The sequence below is a fragment of the Emydura macquarii genome, unplaced genomic scaffold (assembly GCF_026122565.2).
Source record: "Emydura macquarii macquarii isolate MOO-44397 ecotype Brisbane River unplaced genomic scaffold, CSIRO-AGI_Emac_v2 contig_2772, whole genome shotgun sequence".
Classification (NCBI taxonomy): Eukaryota; Metazoa; Chordata; order Testudines; family Chelidae; genus Emydura; species Emydura macquarii.
The window spans coordinates 40,616-54,404 of NW_027132909.1; the positions used below are offsets into that span (position 1 = coordinate 40,616).

A 13,789-nucleotide genomic window follows, 5' to 3' on the forward strand; every position below is an offset into this window, starting at 1 on the left:
CACGTTTTGTTCAGCGTTATGAACATTTCAGAGTTACAAACAACTTCTGCTCCCCAGGTGTTCGTAATGCTGAGGTTCTACTGCACCGAGGAGGAAGCTGAATTCTAAAGGCCTGATTTTCCATCGCCCTGTGACACACGCACTCCTTTACATTAGTGCAAAGTGGGTGTACAATTATTCTTATAGGTGGTGGTTGCAGCACTTTTAACAGGGGGTCAAACTTTTTTTTCTGGGACTCCTTTGAAAATATTTCAGGCTGTAAGGACCTCCTCCCAAAAAGTGATGACCTCCCCGCGCCCCCATGCCATGCCACCCTTACTTCTGTGCTGCTGCTGGGGGAGGGACGGCGCTGCCTTCAGAGCACCCAGCCAGCAGCCACTGCTTTCCGGCAGCCCAGCTCTGAAGGGCTCTGGCTGTCAGCCATGCAGGAGGCTGACACCTGCAGCCACGGCTTGCGGAGTCTGACAGCTCACAACCCCCCCATAATAGCCTTGTGACTGCATGAGGGGTCCCGACCCCCTGTTTGAGAACCCCTGAGCTATAGTTAAGGTTGCCTGATGCTTCCTGTTACAAAAGCCTCTTTTCAGCTGCTTACAACATTGCCAACCGAACTGTTTGGATTAAAATTTCCCATGCCAGGTGCCCGTCTTCAGCTGAATGATTAAGTTCTGAGAGGTCCAGTCTACGGACACACTGAATTATCGCCTTTCCCCTTGTGTCCATGACAGCACTGAAGCTTCCATGTGGTTTCCCCCTTATGGAGATGTGATTGTCCAGTGTAGGGCATAGGCCTGCACTGGGGAAACAATCTCAATACAGGTCCTGCCAGTGCTTCCTAATCACTTGCCAGAAGATAAAACCCAAGACTAGAAGATGCAAGATGAAGCAGGTTACACTATGAACTCTACAGCCCAAGATGAGAAACTCCAGCTACCCACTCCCAGGTAGAATTACAATACTGAGCATTTCAGAGAGTTTTTGAAGCACTGAATATTGATCAGGCTGGCTCTGGCTGTCTGCCAGTTATTCCCCTGTAACTGTCATGGGCCCTACCAGATAAACTATCAGCATGGAGATCGCTCACATTGGGCATACACCAGATCAGTGAGGGTTTCTTCCAGCGGGGAGTGAGTGACTGAGATCAGGGAGGGCTCTGGCAGCGTGAAGGCAGGTCATCTGGGAAACCTATTAGGGCGTCCAGCTGCTGTAAAACTTCTCTATTAACAAGCTTCCTCCCAAGTGAGCTCCACAGAACACAGTTAGCTATCCAGGTACCGGCCACCTCTAAACTAGCTCATTTCTAATGGCTAATCAGTCAGTGGTGTGAGATCTCTCTCTGTCCCTGTCAGTCCTGGCTGGGTCACTAGATAAATGCTCTGAGCCATGACTGTCTGAAGCAGGAGCAATGACATCTAGAGGCCAGGCAGGGTAAGCACTGGTGGCTATAGATTTTAGTACTGAATTACTGTAATTATGTCTGGATCACCACAGGTGTGAATATTAGCATCAAATATATACAACAGTATGGAAATGTATTCATCGATCTTTTCTCCCTGTGGATCTCAGAACACTCTACGGGTTCTAGAATACAAAATCTCGGTACCCAGGGTTCCTCCCACGCACCCTCCCCATTCCTTACAGGCAGCCTTTCTACAGCAAAAACATACAACTAGTGAAACATCCTGGTTAGAGGATTTATAGTTTTTTGGGTCTTTTAAGGTCAGATCAGCTAATCTGACCTCCTACATAACACAGGCCATGGGACTTCATCCATTAATTCTTGCATCCAGTCCAAATTAACACATATGACTGCTCCTCTCGTTACAGTAAGGCAAGTGATTGTTGTTATTCAGTGCACCCAGAACAATCGGTGACACCCCCCACACACTTCTCTTCTGAAGGGGTCTGGGTGCAAAGTCTGCCAATAGGACTGGCTTCAGTGTAGGAGTAAGAGTAAAACCTGTAATCAGAGCCAGGGTGCCTGTACAGCAAAGAATTCACAAATCCTGGTGGGCCAGGACCCGGAAGAAATGGTAAACTAGAGGGTCACACACACGTGGCTTCTGTAGGCCAAAGTCACTGCACACATCAGGGGCTCCTTCCATCCCTCCCTTCCCCCCACAAGCTGCCTGTGTGCCCCCTCCCATCCTCTCTATTTCAGGGACTCCTTGCAGCCACCCTGCACTCCCTCATGACAGGAGCCCTGTGTGTCCCCCCCATTCCTTCCTTCCCCCATGCCACAGGCTGTGTCACCCATAACCCCTTCCCCATACCATAGAGCCCACGGCACGGCAGGAGAATGGGGGACAGTGTGCCCCCCCTCCCATTCCTCCCTCCTCATACCAGGGTCCCCTATTCTCCCCACACTAGCAGTTCACATGCAAACCACCATAACAACCCCACTAATTAATTTAATTAGTTAATTAAAAGCATGGGGGAAGGTGTAAAGCAGATGGGCCAAAGGTGACTAGAGGCCACCCTCTTCCTGGCCCTTCCCTCACCCTTTCTGACGTCCCTGACTGGGCCCCAGTGGTGGCCTACATGGCTGCATATTGTCCCTTCCCCTGCTTTCTCAATTAACTGCCCCGGTCTGCTATAAACGTCCCCCTCAGCGCTCCCAGACCCCGGTGATGTCCTGGACTAACTGCCAAGTGCCAATCTGTCTGCCCCTCACGGAGTCAAAGTCGGAGAGTTCAAGGCCAGAAGGCACCACCAGATCATCCAGTCTGACCTCCTGTATGTCACAGGCCACCAGCACCCGCACACGCCACCCAACCACTGAAAAGAGACCGAAGTGTTACAACCCTCAGGAGACTAGACCAGTGGCTCTCAACCCTTCCAGACGACTGTCCCCCTTTCAGGAGGTTGATTTGTCTTGTGTACCGCCAAGTTTCACCTGGCATTAGAAACTACTTGCTTTCAAAATCAGACATAAAATTACAAAAGCCCCACAGCCCACTGTGACTGGAAAATGGCCCAGTGCCACTCAGATAGATTTTATTAAAGTCTGTAAGCGGGCGGCACGGCCCGGCGGGGGCGTTGCAACCCTTCCTCGGCCCCAGGCTCCGAAGAAGGCCACGGTGCCTCTGCTAAGGGGAATTAGCAGTCTTTTAGGAGTCTGCTGCCCCGGCCCTTCGGGAGGGTGGGCCAGCAAGCAGGGGTTCACTCTCTGGGGTGGTAGGTAGGAGGAGGCTTTCCCAAGGTGGCTAGGGAAGGGGGACGCAGGCCCACCCATCTCCACTGTGTCCCAGCCCAGGGCCCTAGCAGTGGCAAAGGTGGTTGCCATGGAGTCGGCGGGACTCCCGCCACAACACGCCGACAGGGTTTCGCCCCTGACTCAGCCACTGTCTATGGCTACCCCTGGGCTACTTCCTCCCCGTATCCCCAGGTACCTGCCTCCTCAGGGTTGCTGGGGTACGCTGGCCGGGATAGGCCCGCCCGTCCCTCCTCATCCACCGGTGGCAGGGCGGGGAGCTCCTCGGCGAGGGGCAGCTCCTCCAGGTCACAGGGTTCAGGGGCTGGCTCGGCCTCAGGCAGCTCAGCCAGGTTCTGTCCCATCTCTAGGGTCTCGGCGTCCGGCAGCTCCTCCAGGTTGGGGCTGGCCTCAGGTGGGAACTCCCAGCTCTCAGTCTCAGGGGGCTCAGCCCAGTCCCAGGGCCCCAGAGGCCTGGCCCAGTCTTTGGGGTCTGTAGGCCTCAGCCAGTCTAGGGGACCTGGAGGCCTTATCCAGCCCTTAGCAGTTGGTCTCTTGGGCCATTCCCAGGGCCTCCGTTCCGGGGGGCGTTTGCTTGGGGCGGAGGCCCAGCCCGGCCCAGTTCAGGGCTTGGCTGCAGCCGGTGAGACAGGGCAGGGCGGGGCAGCACATCTGCCTCCAGCAGCAACTCTTTCTCTCCTGAGCTGCTGGGCCTGTCTCTTATACTCCCAGCCCTGGGCCTGGCTCCACCCCTCTGCTTCCGGGGGGCAGGGCCTGCAGGGGCTGGTTCTGTCCAGCGGGGGCAGAGCGACCCTTCCTCCGGCCCAGGCTCCGAGGAAGGCCACGGCACCCTGCTACAGAGTTCAACGCCCAGGTTATAACCCAAGGGGCAGCAGGCACTTCCACTGCCCTGGCGAGTGACAGTGGCTCACACACCAGCAGAGTTGGCAGTCTGTGTCTCCCAAAGATAAGCCCATCGCTCTGGACTCTGAACATTTGTCTGAATCTGCGTGTTACTTTCTGAGAAATGGGTTACAGACGCCTTCCAGTGAAAACCCCTTCACTGCGTACGTCACTGGGTACAACACAGATCCCCCAGGCCTCTTTGTCACTCAGAAGAGCTTTGCTGCTCAGGACTTCGCAGGCGATCGATGGAGGCTGAGAAGCCCGTCTGTGCCTCAGGCAAAGCCCTTGGCACAAGGGATCAAAATGTCTTCAAGCTGCAGTTGGCGAGAAGCAGGCAGCGACTCCTGCCACCCGCGTTCCAGCGTCTGCTTTTCTGCTTCCCTCTGCACATAGACCCTGCTCAGCTGTGGGAACAACGCTAGGAACATGGGATTGAGAACTGATTGTAGCAATTGCAGGGGCAAACATTAAGCAGAAGAAAAAGCTGGTTTCTGCCACAGCTACTGGGCTGAGGGGCATTGTTGGAATATGTTTAGGAAAGTTTATGTACCCTCCCCTGAAATGTAACTAGTTGATGACAAGGTCAGACTCAATATTGGATTTGGACTCCATCTTGGAGTCTGACTCTGGGAAGTCAGATGCTGACTGTTGGCAGGATGCCAAGGCCTGGATCCTGCCCAGTGATGAGGAAAAGGCGGGAAAACATCAGCTATAGTGCGGAGTGCAAGGCATTGGTGCCGTGTGCACAATATGAGAGCCGTCTGCAAAGGCCAGAAGGCGGGAGAAATCCGGGCAGCCGATTGGCTAAGGACAGCCCCAGCAGAGGTGATTTAAGGCAGGGAGTGCCAGAACTCGGGGCTGCCCATCTGAGTGGTAGCGTGGCGGGGTGTCGTTGTGTTTGCGCAGCTATGGACAAGGAAGAGAAGCAGACGGTGTCGGACCAGGAAGAGAAGCAGATGGCATCGGTCCAGGAGGAGAAGCAGATGGCTTCGGACCAGGAAGAGAAGCAGACACACTCACCTGTGTCGTGACCAGCACTCCCCGGAGGGAGGGAAGAAATATCATAAATACTATCACAGACTGTGGGAACCCGGGGTTGTGTTTGTGGTATTGGGCCTGGGGTTTAGTTCCCTCATTGTGTACTCAACACCAGTGTTTATGGTTATGGTGGTACTTTAAAGGGCTTGTGTTTATGACACACCCTTAATAAATAGTTATTTGTTTACACGTCGCCCGGCTAGTGTGATCTCAGTCAGTTTACCCGGTGATAGATCCGGCAATCAGGTAAAACGAGCAGAGAAAAAGAAATTGATTTCTATCAGCAGGGCTCTAGGATGTGCCCTCTCAAAAGGCTGAAATACCACTGGCAACCTGCAATAATAAGCTGCCCTGTCATGCTACACAACACTTGTTTGGCCTCTTCTTGTTGTTACCCTTCCTCTGCAGTCCTGCCCGTCTACACCATAGGCGAGTCTGGTCTTTGGGACACAGGCAGAGCATGGGGAGTGGGAGTTCAGAGCCGGGAAGGGCAGCACTGAGCACGGACAGGAAACGCTGATCTGAGACAGCCCGCAGCATCAGAGGATGTTGATGGCGTGAACAACCCACTGGTGCTACATGATTTCTTGACCAAAGGCAATTTCCTGTGAGAGCCCGTGGGTTAGTGTCATGTGCGTGTGTTTGCTGATGTGGCTACAATCAATTTCTAGCAGGTCGAGCTGGCAGCGAGCTCTCTGGCCGGCTGCAATTCTTCCTAGTGTTGAACTGCCTGCACTAATTCTGAAAACCTCTTTATTTACCTGCCGGATTGTAGCAGCAAGGGCTGGTCAAACAAAACACAATGTGATATGCAGCTGTTCTTGCAAACCAGCGTAGGTCACTGATGTATCAACACTCAAAGGGAAACTGCCCACCCACAAAACAACCTTAACTCTGCCCTCTTTGAGCCCTGCCCCAGAATACCACTCACACACATACCAGCACTCTGCTTTCCCACTTGTGCTCAAAGCTGTCCTGTCTAACCAGTTCAGGTCTCCAGTCCAGCTCAGAGGGGGGCGGAGGAGACAGATGTAGCGCAGACCACACCAGAGCTCGGTGGCTGCATTTCCTGTCTGGTTTCTCTTGAAGAACAGTCAGTGCTGGTGGCAGCCCTGAGCTGCACAGACCAAGTGTGATGCCAGTTAATGGGCTTCCTTTCCCCATCTGAGCACCTGCTGGGAAATCAAACCAGGGACGAGCTTGGGTAATGGAGGACGAAGAGGGCTACGCAGTATTAAACCGCCAGCCGAAGCAGAGACAACCAGGCCACCCCTCTGGAGCTGGGGCCCAAGGTAAGTGACTGAGCATCCTTCCAGGGTGTCTACTTTTGCTACACAGCAATTACAGGGAGTGTCCGGGGCTTCACAGAGACCCAATGGAGCTGAAATTTACTAGGAGTGTTGGGTGCTCAGCTCCACCCGACAGTTCTGAAAACCCCAGCTGGAGCCTTTGTGTGTAGCGTTTCAGAGAGGGGATGAGGGAAAGTGTCCCAGGGTGAGCAGACACCCCATGGAGTGAAGCACAATTCACTGCAAGAGAGAGTGAGTGAAAATACTCCCTGTGTTTCCAACGTCACCGCTAAGGGCTTGTTCTGACTCGTAGGTGTAGGATTTACCACCACGAATAGCACCATTGACGTCTGGCGGTTTCTTCAGCATGGCACAGTGTAATTGCACAGGGGGAAAGTAGCAAACCAACAAAGCACCCAGTAAATTTTAGGACTATGACAAATCCACAGGTGTGGTGCTTGACTGCCCACCAGTAAGTGTATTTTCATAGGACACTGAATGCAAACAACTGGATGAGACGACACTGCTGTGAAAGACAATGGAAAATGTGCCGTAGCCTTATTATGAAATCTAAATGTGCATCCTCATTCTGGAGGTTCCCGGAGCTTACAATCTTGGTCTAAACGAAGGCTAATGCTGCATTTTCCATAATGGCCAGGGGGTCAGACAACGATGCACCAATTCAATGTGAACGTCAGTGGTCCCAGCTGTCAATTCTTTCCAGGCTAGGAGCGGGTAATACCGCAGCAAATCTCCCCTTGTATTGGTTTGAATTTTGAAACGAGTTCACTATAGCTGTGTTTGGGCCCCTTTTGTGCAAATATTTCCGCTGACAAGCTGCCGGGCAGGAATAATTGCTTGGAAAATTATTGAAGTCTTGGAAACGGGGAATTTTTAGGCAAATATTGGAGAAGTTCCACAGCAAAGGGCACAGTCAGTTTCCAGTCAGCGGAGGAAAGAGGTCTGTAGGGGGCAGGGGCGGAAGTGTAGCACAGCGCCATTGGCTGGTCACTGCATGTATCTCTCACGGTTTGCAGTGGCAGAAGGGAGCAGACTAGAGAGACACAGAACAGGTCTACATTGCAGCTGGGAGCGTGCCGCTCAGTCGCGTAGGTAGACACACGCTCCCACCTCCCAGTTGCAGTGTAGACATGTAAGTTTGGAGATGGCGTTTCAGGGATCTGAGTGAGGGCTGATGGGCCTGCAGATTTGGTGCCACTGTGATTTTCGGTTAGAAACCAGCATTATTACACTGGTGCAACTCCTGGGAAGGACCCGGTTAGCCTGGCGCAAAGGTGCCTTGTGCTGGTCTAACTCATTCCCAACCTTGAGGGACGTGTGTTATTGTTCCTCATGCTGGAGGCTGATGGCGCATCACCAACAGGGATCCGCCAAATCCGTTTGCCAGGGAAAAACACAGACTTTGCCATTTCTACAGAGAATCTTTAGTTTTTACATTTTGTGAAAAAAATAAAAACATATATTAACTATTAACTAAATTTTACTGCAAGTACCAGTGTCACTTATTCAACACGTTACCTCGCCATCTTGTGGTTGATTTTTGAATATGTTTTAAATGTACATAGCTAAATATACTCCAATAAACTGCTCTGGGACTATAATGGTTACTCAATGGCATATGGGTGTTCCTGTTTTAATGCATCTCAACTTTCACTTCAGCCTCTGGGACTAATTCAGAAAGTGAATAAAGCTAATATAAAAGCAATTTTCACTTTATTTTTTGTGCATTAAAAAAAAAACAAAAAACCAATTTGCTGAAAATACAGAATACAGACATAGAAGTATTTGGTATATGTCCAAAATACAAATGGCAGTTCTATTAATTCTATTGTATTGCAAAGATTGATGGCATTGGTAGGCGTCAAACTTATTTAAAATTTCTAAATATTTATCAGTAAAACATTGTGTTCAACCGATACCTATATATATTGTGGGTCGGGAAACTAAAATTCAGCTTTTCATTTTAATCACGGAAATATGTGGATTTTAGTGGGTTTTTTATCAGAGAATTTTGGATTTATTAACCCAGAAAACTAGGATCCCTGGTCAGCAAACACTGTCTCTTACAGGTTCCCATTGGTATCCGCGCTGGATCTGGGTCGCTCTAGGGTTGGCCGGGGCTGGGATCCTCATCCTGCTGGGGGCTGTGATAGCGCTGGCTGTTTGGGGTGAGTAACTCAAGGCTGCTGAGTCATTTGCACAGCCACACGTACTTTATTATTACAAACAGGTGCACTTAGGAGCTTAGTATGGGACACGCGTGATCTGACTGGGACAGCATCGCAGTTACACAGGCAGAGGAAGTGGAACACACCCCGACTGTGTGTAACCCCTCTGCCAGTGGTGTTGGCAGAAACAAAGGCCAGGTTCACTATCTAGGGGTTCCTCTTAACAACACAAAACAGAACCAGCTTGACCTCCCACCCAGGAATCTGGGGAAACTGAACACCCCTGGGTGCCTCTGAGAGCAGGACATCCCCCCTTGCCAGCACTGAGTCTGTGTACAGCAAAAGGAAACATTTTATTAAAAGGGATCCCAGCATGAATCTGAGAAACACCACCGCCATGATTCCAAAATACAAACACCCCTCCCCCCCACCGTACACTGGGCAGTGTCCTTGCCTCAGTTTCCCACCTTGCAGTGTGAAAGCCCAACGAACAAATATCCCTTTTACCATGCCACTCCCTCCACTGCACCCCACTCACTGCCGTCCTTAGTCAGTGAAGACCCAGAGTTCAAGGTTTCGTTCACATGGGTTCCCTGCCCCTCCCACACCAAACTGGGAAGGAGCCATGGATTAATGCCTCTGCTACTGCCGCCACTTCTGCAATCGGTTCATGGCTGCTGCTGCTTATCTCTGCTGCTGCTTGCTGCTCACTGCCACTTCTGCTGCCATGCTGAGCTCTTAAATTCCCCCACCCCCAAACCCAGCTCTGAGTGATTTCAGCTGTTAGTGATTGCTAGGGCCTCTTCCCTGGCTTTCCCTGCAACTCTGTGCTCAGACCTGGCCTAAGGGTCAGGCCAGCCCCTAGACCTGCTCCAGTGATCTGATCTCACTCTAGTAATCACTGAATAGCAATGAGGACTCTCTGTGGAATCCAGTTTAATTGCTCTGTAGACATACCGTGACTCTTGAGGCAGACTAGTTTGCAAGGCGGGACTGGGCAAGCCGGGGGCTGGAGCTAGCCTGCTTCCAGCTGTGAGTCGGGACCGGGCAAGCTGCAGGCAACTGGAGCCCAGCTGGGACTGGGTGGGACAAGGGTGGCTGCCCTGCTGCTCCTGTCTGCAAGCCAGGGTGCCGGAGGCTGCCACCCAACAGTGACCCTGGAACCTGCTGTAGCCCACTTCCAGCTCAGAGCCGGAACCGGGCAGGATGCCGGGAGCTGCAGCTCCCAGCTCTGACTGGAGAGCAGAGACGCCCCCGCGCAGCTGCCCCAGCTCCTGGCTGGGACTGGGAGTGCAGGTGGAGGGACAGCCCACACTGTCCCTTAGGTGGGTGGAAGTGCTCTACACCGACCTAAGGAGAGCAGTGTGGACAACAGCCACTGCTGGCATTATAATTAGAGCGGTGGCTGAAAGTCGACAGAAATATGTCAATTTATTTTTCCCGTGTAGGCAAGGCCCGAGTTTCTGTCTCTTCCCCTACCCGAGCCGTGATGGACACTTGATGATTTCATACCCTCCACAGGCTGGGTTTCAATCCCTAAATAGTTGCCTTAGAAGTGACTGTGATGCTGTTTTGAAGTTTCCCAGTTACAGATCAGAGAAACTCTGAATGCAGCGGATAAAAATGAAACTAGAATCGTCAATAGCACTGAATGCAGCTCCTGCCTGGAGGATTTCCGGTCTCGCTTGAAACCAATTCTATGTGAACCCCACCACGGCAGCTTGGCAGGTAACCCGGCTCCTGCTGTCTCAGAACCACGAGTCGCTCTCCCTGGAAAAGTCTTCAGGACTCTCGCTGTGACTGAAAACCTGGTCACCGAGTTAAAGGGACACTGTCAGCTTGAAATACAATGGGCCAGATTCTCATTTGCAGTAAGGTCATTTTATTTACACCACTCCAGCATTGCATCCCCTGCTGTTGAAAAACCATGAGTCAGGGCCTCAAAATCATGAGATTTTACAACAATAGTACTTTAGGGTTGGGGTTGTTGCTGTTGTGGTTTTTTTTGTTATTCACTTTCCAGTTTCTGAGCATCTAGGTTGAACTAACGTCATATTTTGAAGCTTTTCTCCCCAATCTTCCACCTTTTTTTAAAAAAAACAAACTAAGCTTCTCACTTAATCACCTGACTCCAAGAGCTGTGGCTTCAAAGAAAAACACCAAAAATCATGAGACTTGTGATAAAAATGTGAGAGTTGGCAAACGGGCAGAAAAAAGAATGCTAAATGTGGGAGAGAATTTTCTGTTTGGATTTTATTATTATTATTTCAACCAAAAACTGGAAATTTTCAAATGAAACATTTCTGCAGTGATTTTCATTCTGGAAAAAAAGGTTTTTTTTTTTTTTTTTTTGGTCAATTAATGCGGCCACAACACTCTCAATCAACTCTACTCGTAACTACAGTGGGAAAACAATGTTCAGCCCACATGCCTTTCATTGCTTTAGGCATAGCAGTGATGGGCTGTACATCCCAAGAACCTCTGTCTTCTTTCATTTCAGCAATCCCAGTTGGTGTGCAAGATCATGCTGAGGGTGCCTGTCACAGTACCAATATCATGGTTATTTTACTCTTTCCATGGCTCCACCTGTTTCGATCCTTTGGGGATTGACTATTGAGCAGCTCTGCAACCCTATCCATGACTGGCCCGGTCACTAATAATTGCCAGATGCTGCCCGCAGATGCTGTAAATAAATAAAAACTAAATAAAGAAGTTCCTGTTCCTCCCACAATCTAGAGTACAACAAATAATAATCCTCAGCTGTTTGTGCAGAGAAGCAGCAGTGACATCTAGTGGTCAGAGTAATTCCCATTGCTGGAATACAGGCAATTTTAATAACAGTGTAATAATAATACAACTGCTACAGAGGTTGGATCCCAAAGTGTTTTACAAGACCATGTAGTCCTATGGGAATAATTTAAAAACCAATTTTAACATAATCCTTTGAACAGAGTCAGACAGCTGTTCAGCAGCACACAAGACTGAGGATTTTAGGGGACCATAAGCAGAATCCCCTTGCCTATTGGAATTGCAGGGGGCATTTGAGGCAGGGAAACTGTAGCGCTTCCCCTCCCCCAAACTGTCATTTGAACAGACTCAGACCTCCACCATTAAAGGCAGTGATATTTGTCTTCTCTGTCACCAGTATTATTTGTTTTAAGCTAATCTGATATACATTTGAGGTCTCCCATTGGGGCACAGGCTGGGCCTGTCTCTGTTCAGCTTTTATAAGCTGACATGGTCAAATCCCAGAGATTCCCAGCCAGTGATTCCTGCACTGAGCCCAGAACTTGTGACTAAGTTGGAGCAGATCTTTAGAAAGAGTGAAAAACTTCAAGTGAATTCTCTCCTCTCTGGCCTCCCAGCTCAGTCAGCACAACGCAGTCCAGACCTACAGATGTCCTGTTGTGAGTACTGACCCCTGAGAAAAACTCTCACTAGTACATTGAGTCTGAAGGCTCTTTTCATGCCTGTAGGAAAAAACTTAAGCAATATCTCGGACTAGAGCTGACCTGTTCATGAAAAATATGAAAAGAAATAAAAGTTTGATGTCCTTTGAAGGAAGTAGAAAAGTGAAAGTCCTTCCTCTCTTTTCTAAGTGGTGGGGAAATGTTAAGAGTGTTTATTTCCCCTCCAAAAATGAATGAAATCTGACCTCTCCCACCCCAAAATCAGTATTTCCATTTTGAGTACCCTCCCCCCATCAAAAAATGAAAAATTTCAGCCAAACTAAAAACTTTCATTTTGGTCAAAATGGCATTTTCCATTAAAAATCAGCTTTGAACAGGAGTTTTCAGCCAGCCGGAGTTTGAGTTTTCAGAACTAACGACACCTTTGTTCCCATCTCTCTCGCCAGAGGGCTCCGGGTGCAAACTCTGCCCCAGGGACTGGCAGCTGCATGGGGACAAGTGCTACTGGCTGTCTAAAGAGCGTAAAGCCTGGACTCGGAGCCGTGAGGACTGCTCGCGGAAGAGCTCTCGCATGCTGGTGATCCAGACCCAGGAGGAGATGGTAAGAAAATACAGGATCATAAAAGAGAGACAGGAGTCACTGAGCACAGTCCCAGTGCAGCGGGGTTTATATCCAGCCTGCCTCGACCCCTCTGCCTCATTTCTCCTTCTCCCACAGTTAATGAAACGCCCACTGGGGTGTTTTCTCCCCTTCTCAGAGTCTGGCTTATGAACACAGAGTTCAGAACAAGACACCACAGATTTTCCAGGCCTAATGTCCCTTCCCAGCTGGCTCCTGCAGCCTTTGCACCCCTAAGGGCTGCCCTTGTAGCTCCACCCGGCCTTTACCTCTCAGTCTAGGGGCGCCTAGTCACAGGTGAGACTGAACCCAGGACCCCCTTAAAGGACCAGCTCAGCCTGTGACACCCAGGCCAGATACTGGTGTTACCATGTCTGCACAGAGAGCGCCACATTTCCTGCCCCTGCCCTGGGACTCTGCCCACCCAGGGGAGAGGGTGAATTAGCTCAGGTGCGGATGGGTTCTCTGCCTGGCATCATGGGCAGAGCCACTGTAGCCAAGAGCAGGTATCGAACGGGAGCGCTCAGGGAATTCTAGCCTGTTACGGCACATTCACCCCACCCCTCGGCTTTGCACTTCCCAGGATTTCATACAGGATGTGACACGAGGCGAAAGCTACATCTGGATTGGACTTAAGGTGACACCCCCAGGGGGAATGTGGACCTGGGTGGATGGGTCCCCATTAGATCCAGCGCGGTGAGTGCTGCCTGATGGGGAAAGCGCCACTGTGTGACTGATGTTAAAACAACGTCGAACTAAGGCCTAGCCAGAGACTGAGGACCCCCCATCCCAGCTCAGATTATGCCCTAGCTCCAGGGAGTTAGCGACTGCTGCTCCAGGGGTGAGAGACCCCTGTGCAAATCCCTTCGCTGCAGGCACAAGGCAGCTGCATGGGGACAAGTGCTACTGGCTGTCTAAAGAGCGTAAAGCCTGGACTCGGAGCCGAGACGACTGCTCGCGGAAGAGCTCTCGCATGCTGGTGATCCAGACCCAGGAGGAGATGGTAACATAAAATATAGGGTCATAAACCTCCAGCTGGAGAGAGACAGGAGTCACTGAGCACAGTCCCAGTGCCGCGGGGTTTTTATCCAGCCTGCCTAAACCCCCTCTGCCTCATGTCTCCTTGTCCCCAATTAATCAAATGC

At 50.7% G+C, this 13,789-nt stretch overlaps 1 protein-coding gene across 1 annotated transcript; it reads left to right on the forward strand.

The window, feature by feature from the left end:
* Positions 1-6,344: 6,344 nt before the first annotated feature.
* LOC137166018 (killer cell lectin-like receptor subfamily F member 1) lies at positions 6,345-13,647 on the forward strand (the record flags this gene model as incomplete). Its single annotated transcript, XM_067567584.1, has 7 exons — positions 6,345-6,429; positions 8,517-8,615; positions 8,809-8,813; positions 10,208-10,343; positions 12,472-12,626; positions 13,228-13,340; positions 13,455-13,647. Coding segments are annotated over exons 1-7 (786 nt in total), but the record flags the coding sequence as incomplete, so codon positions are not given.
* Positions 13,648-13,789: the final 142 nt, after the last annotated feature.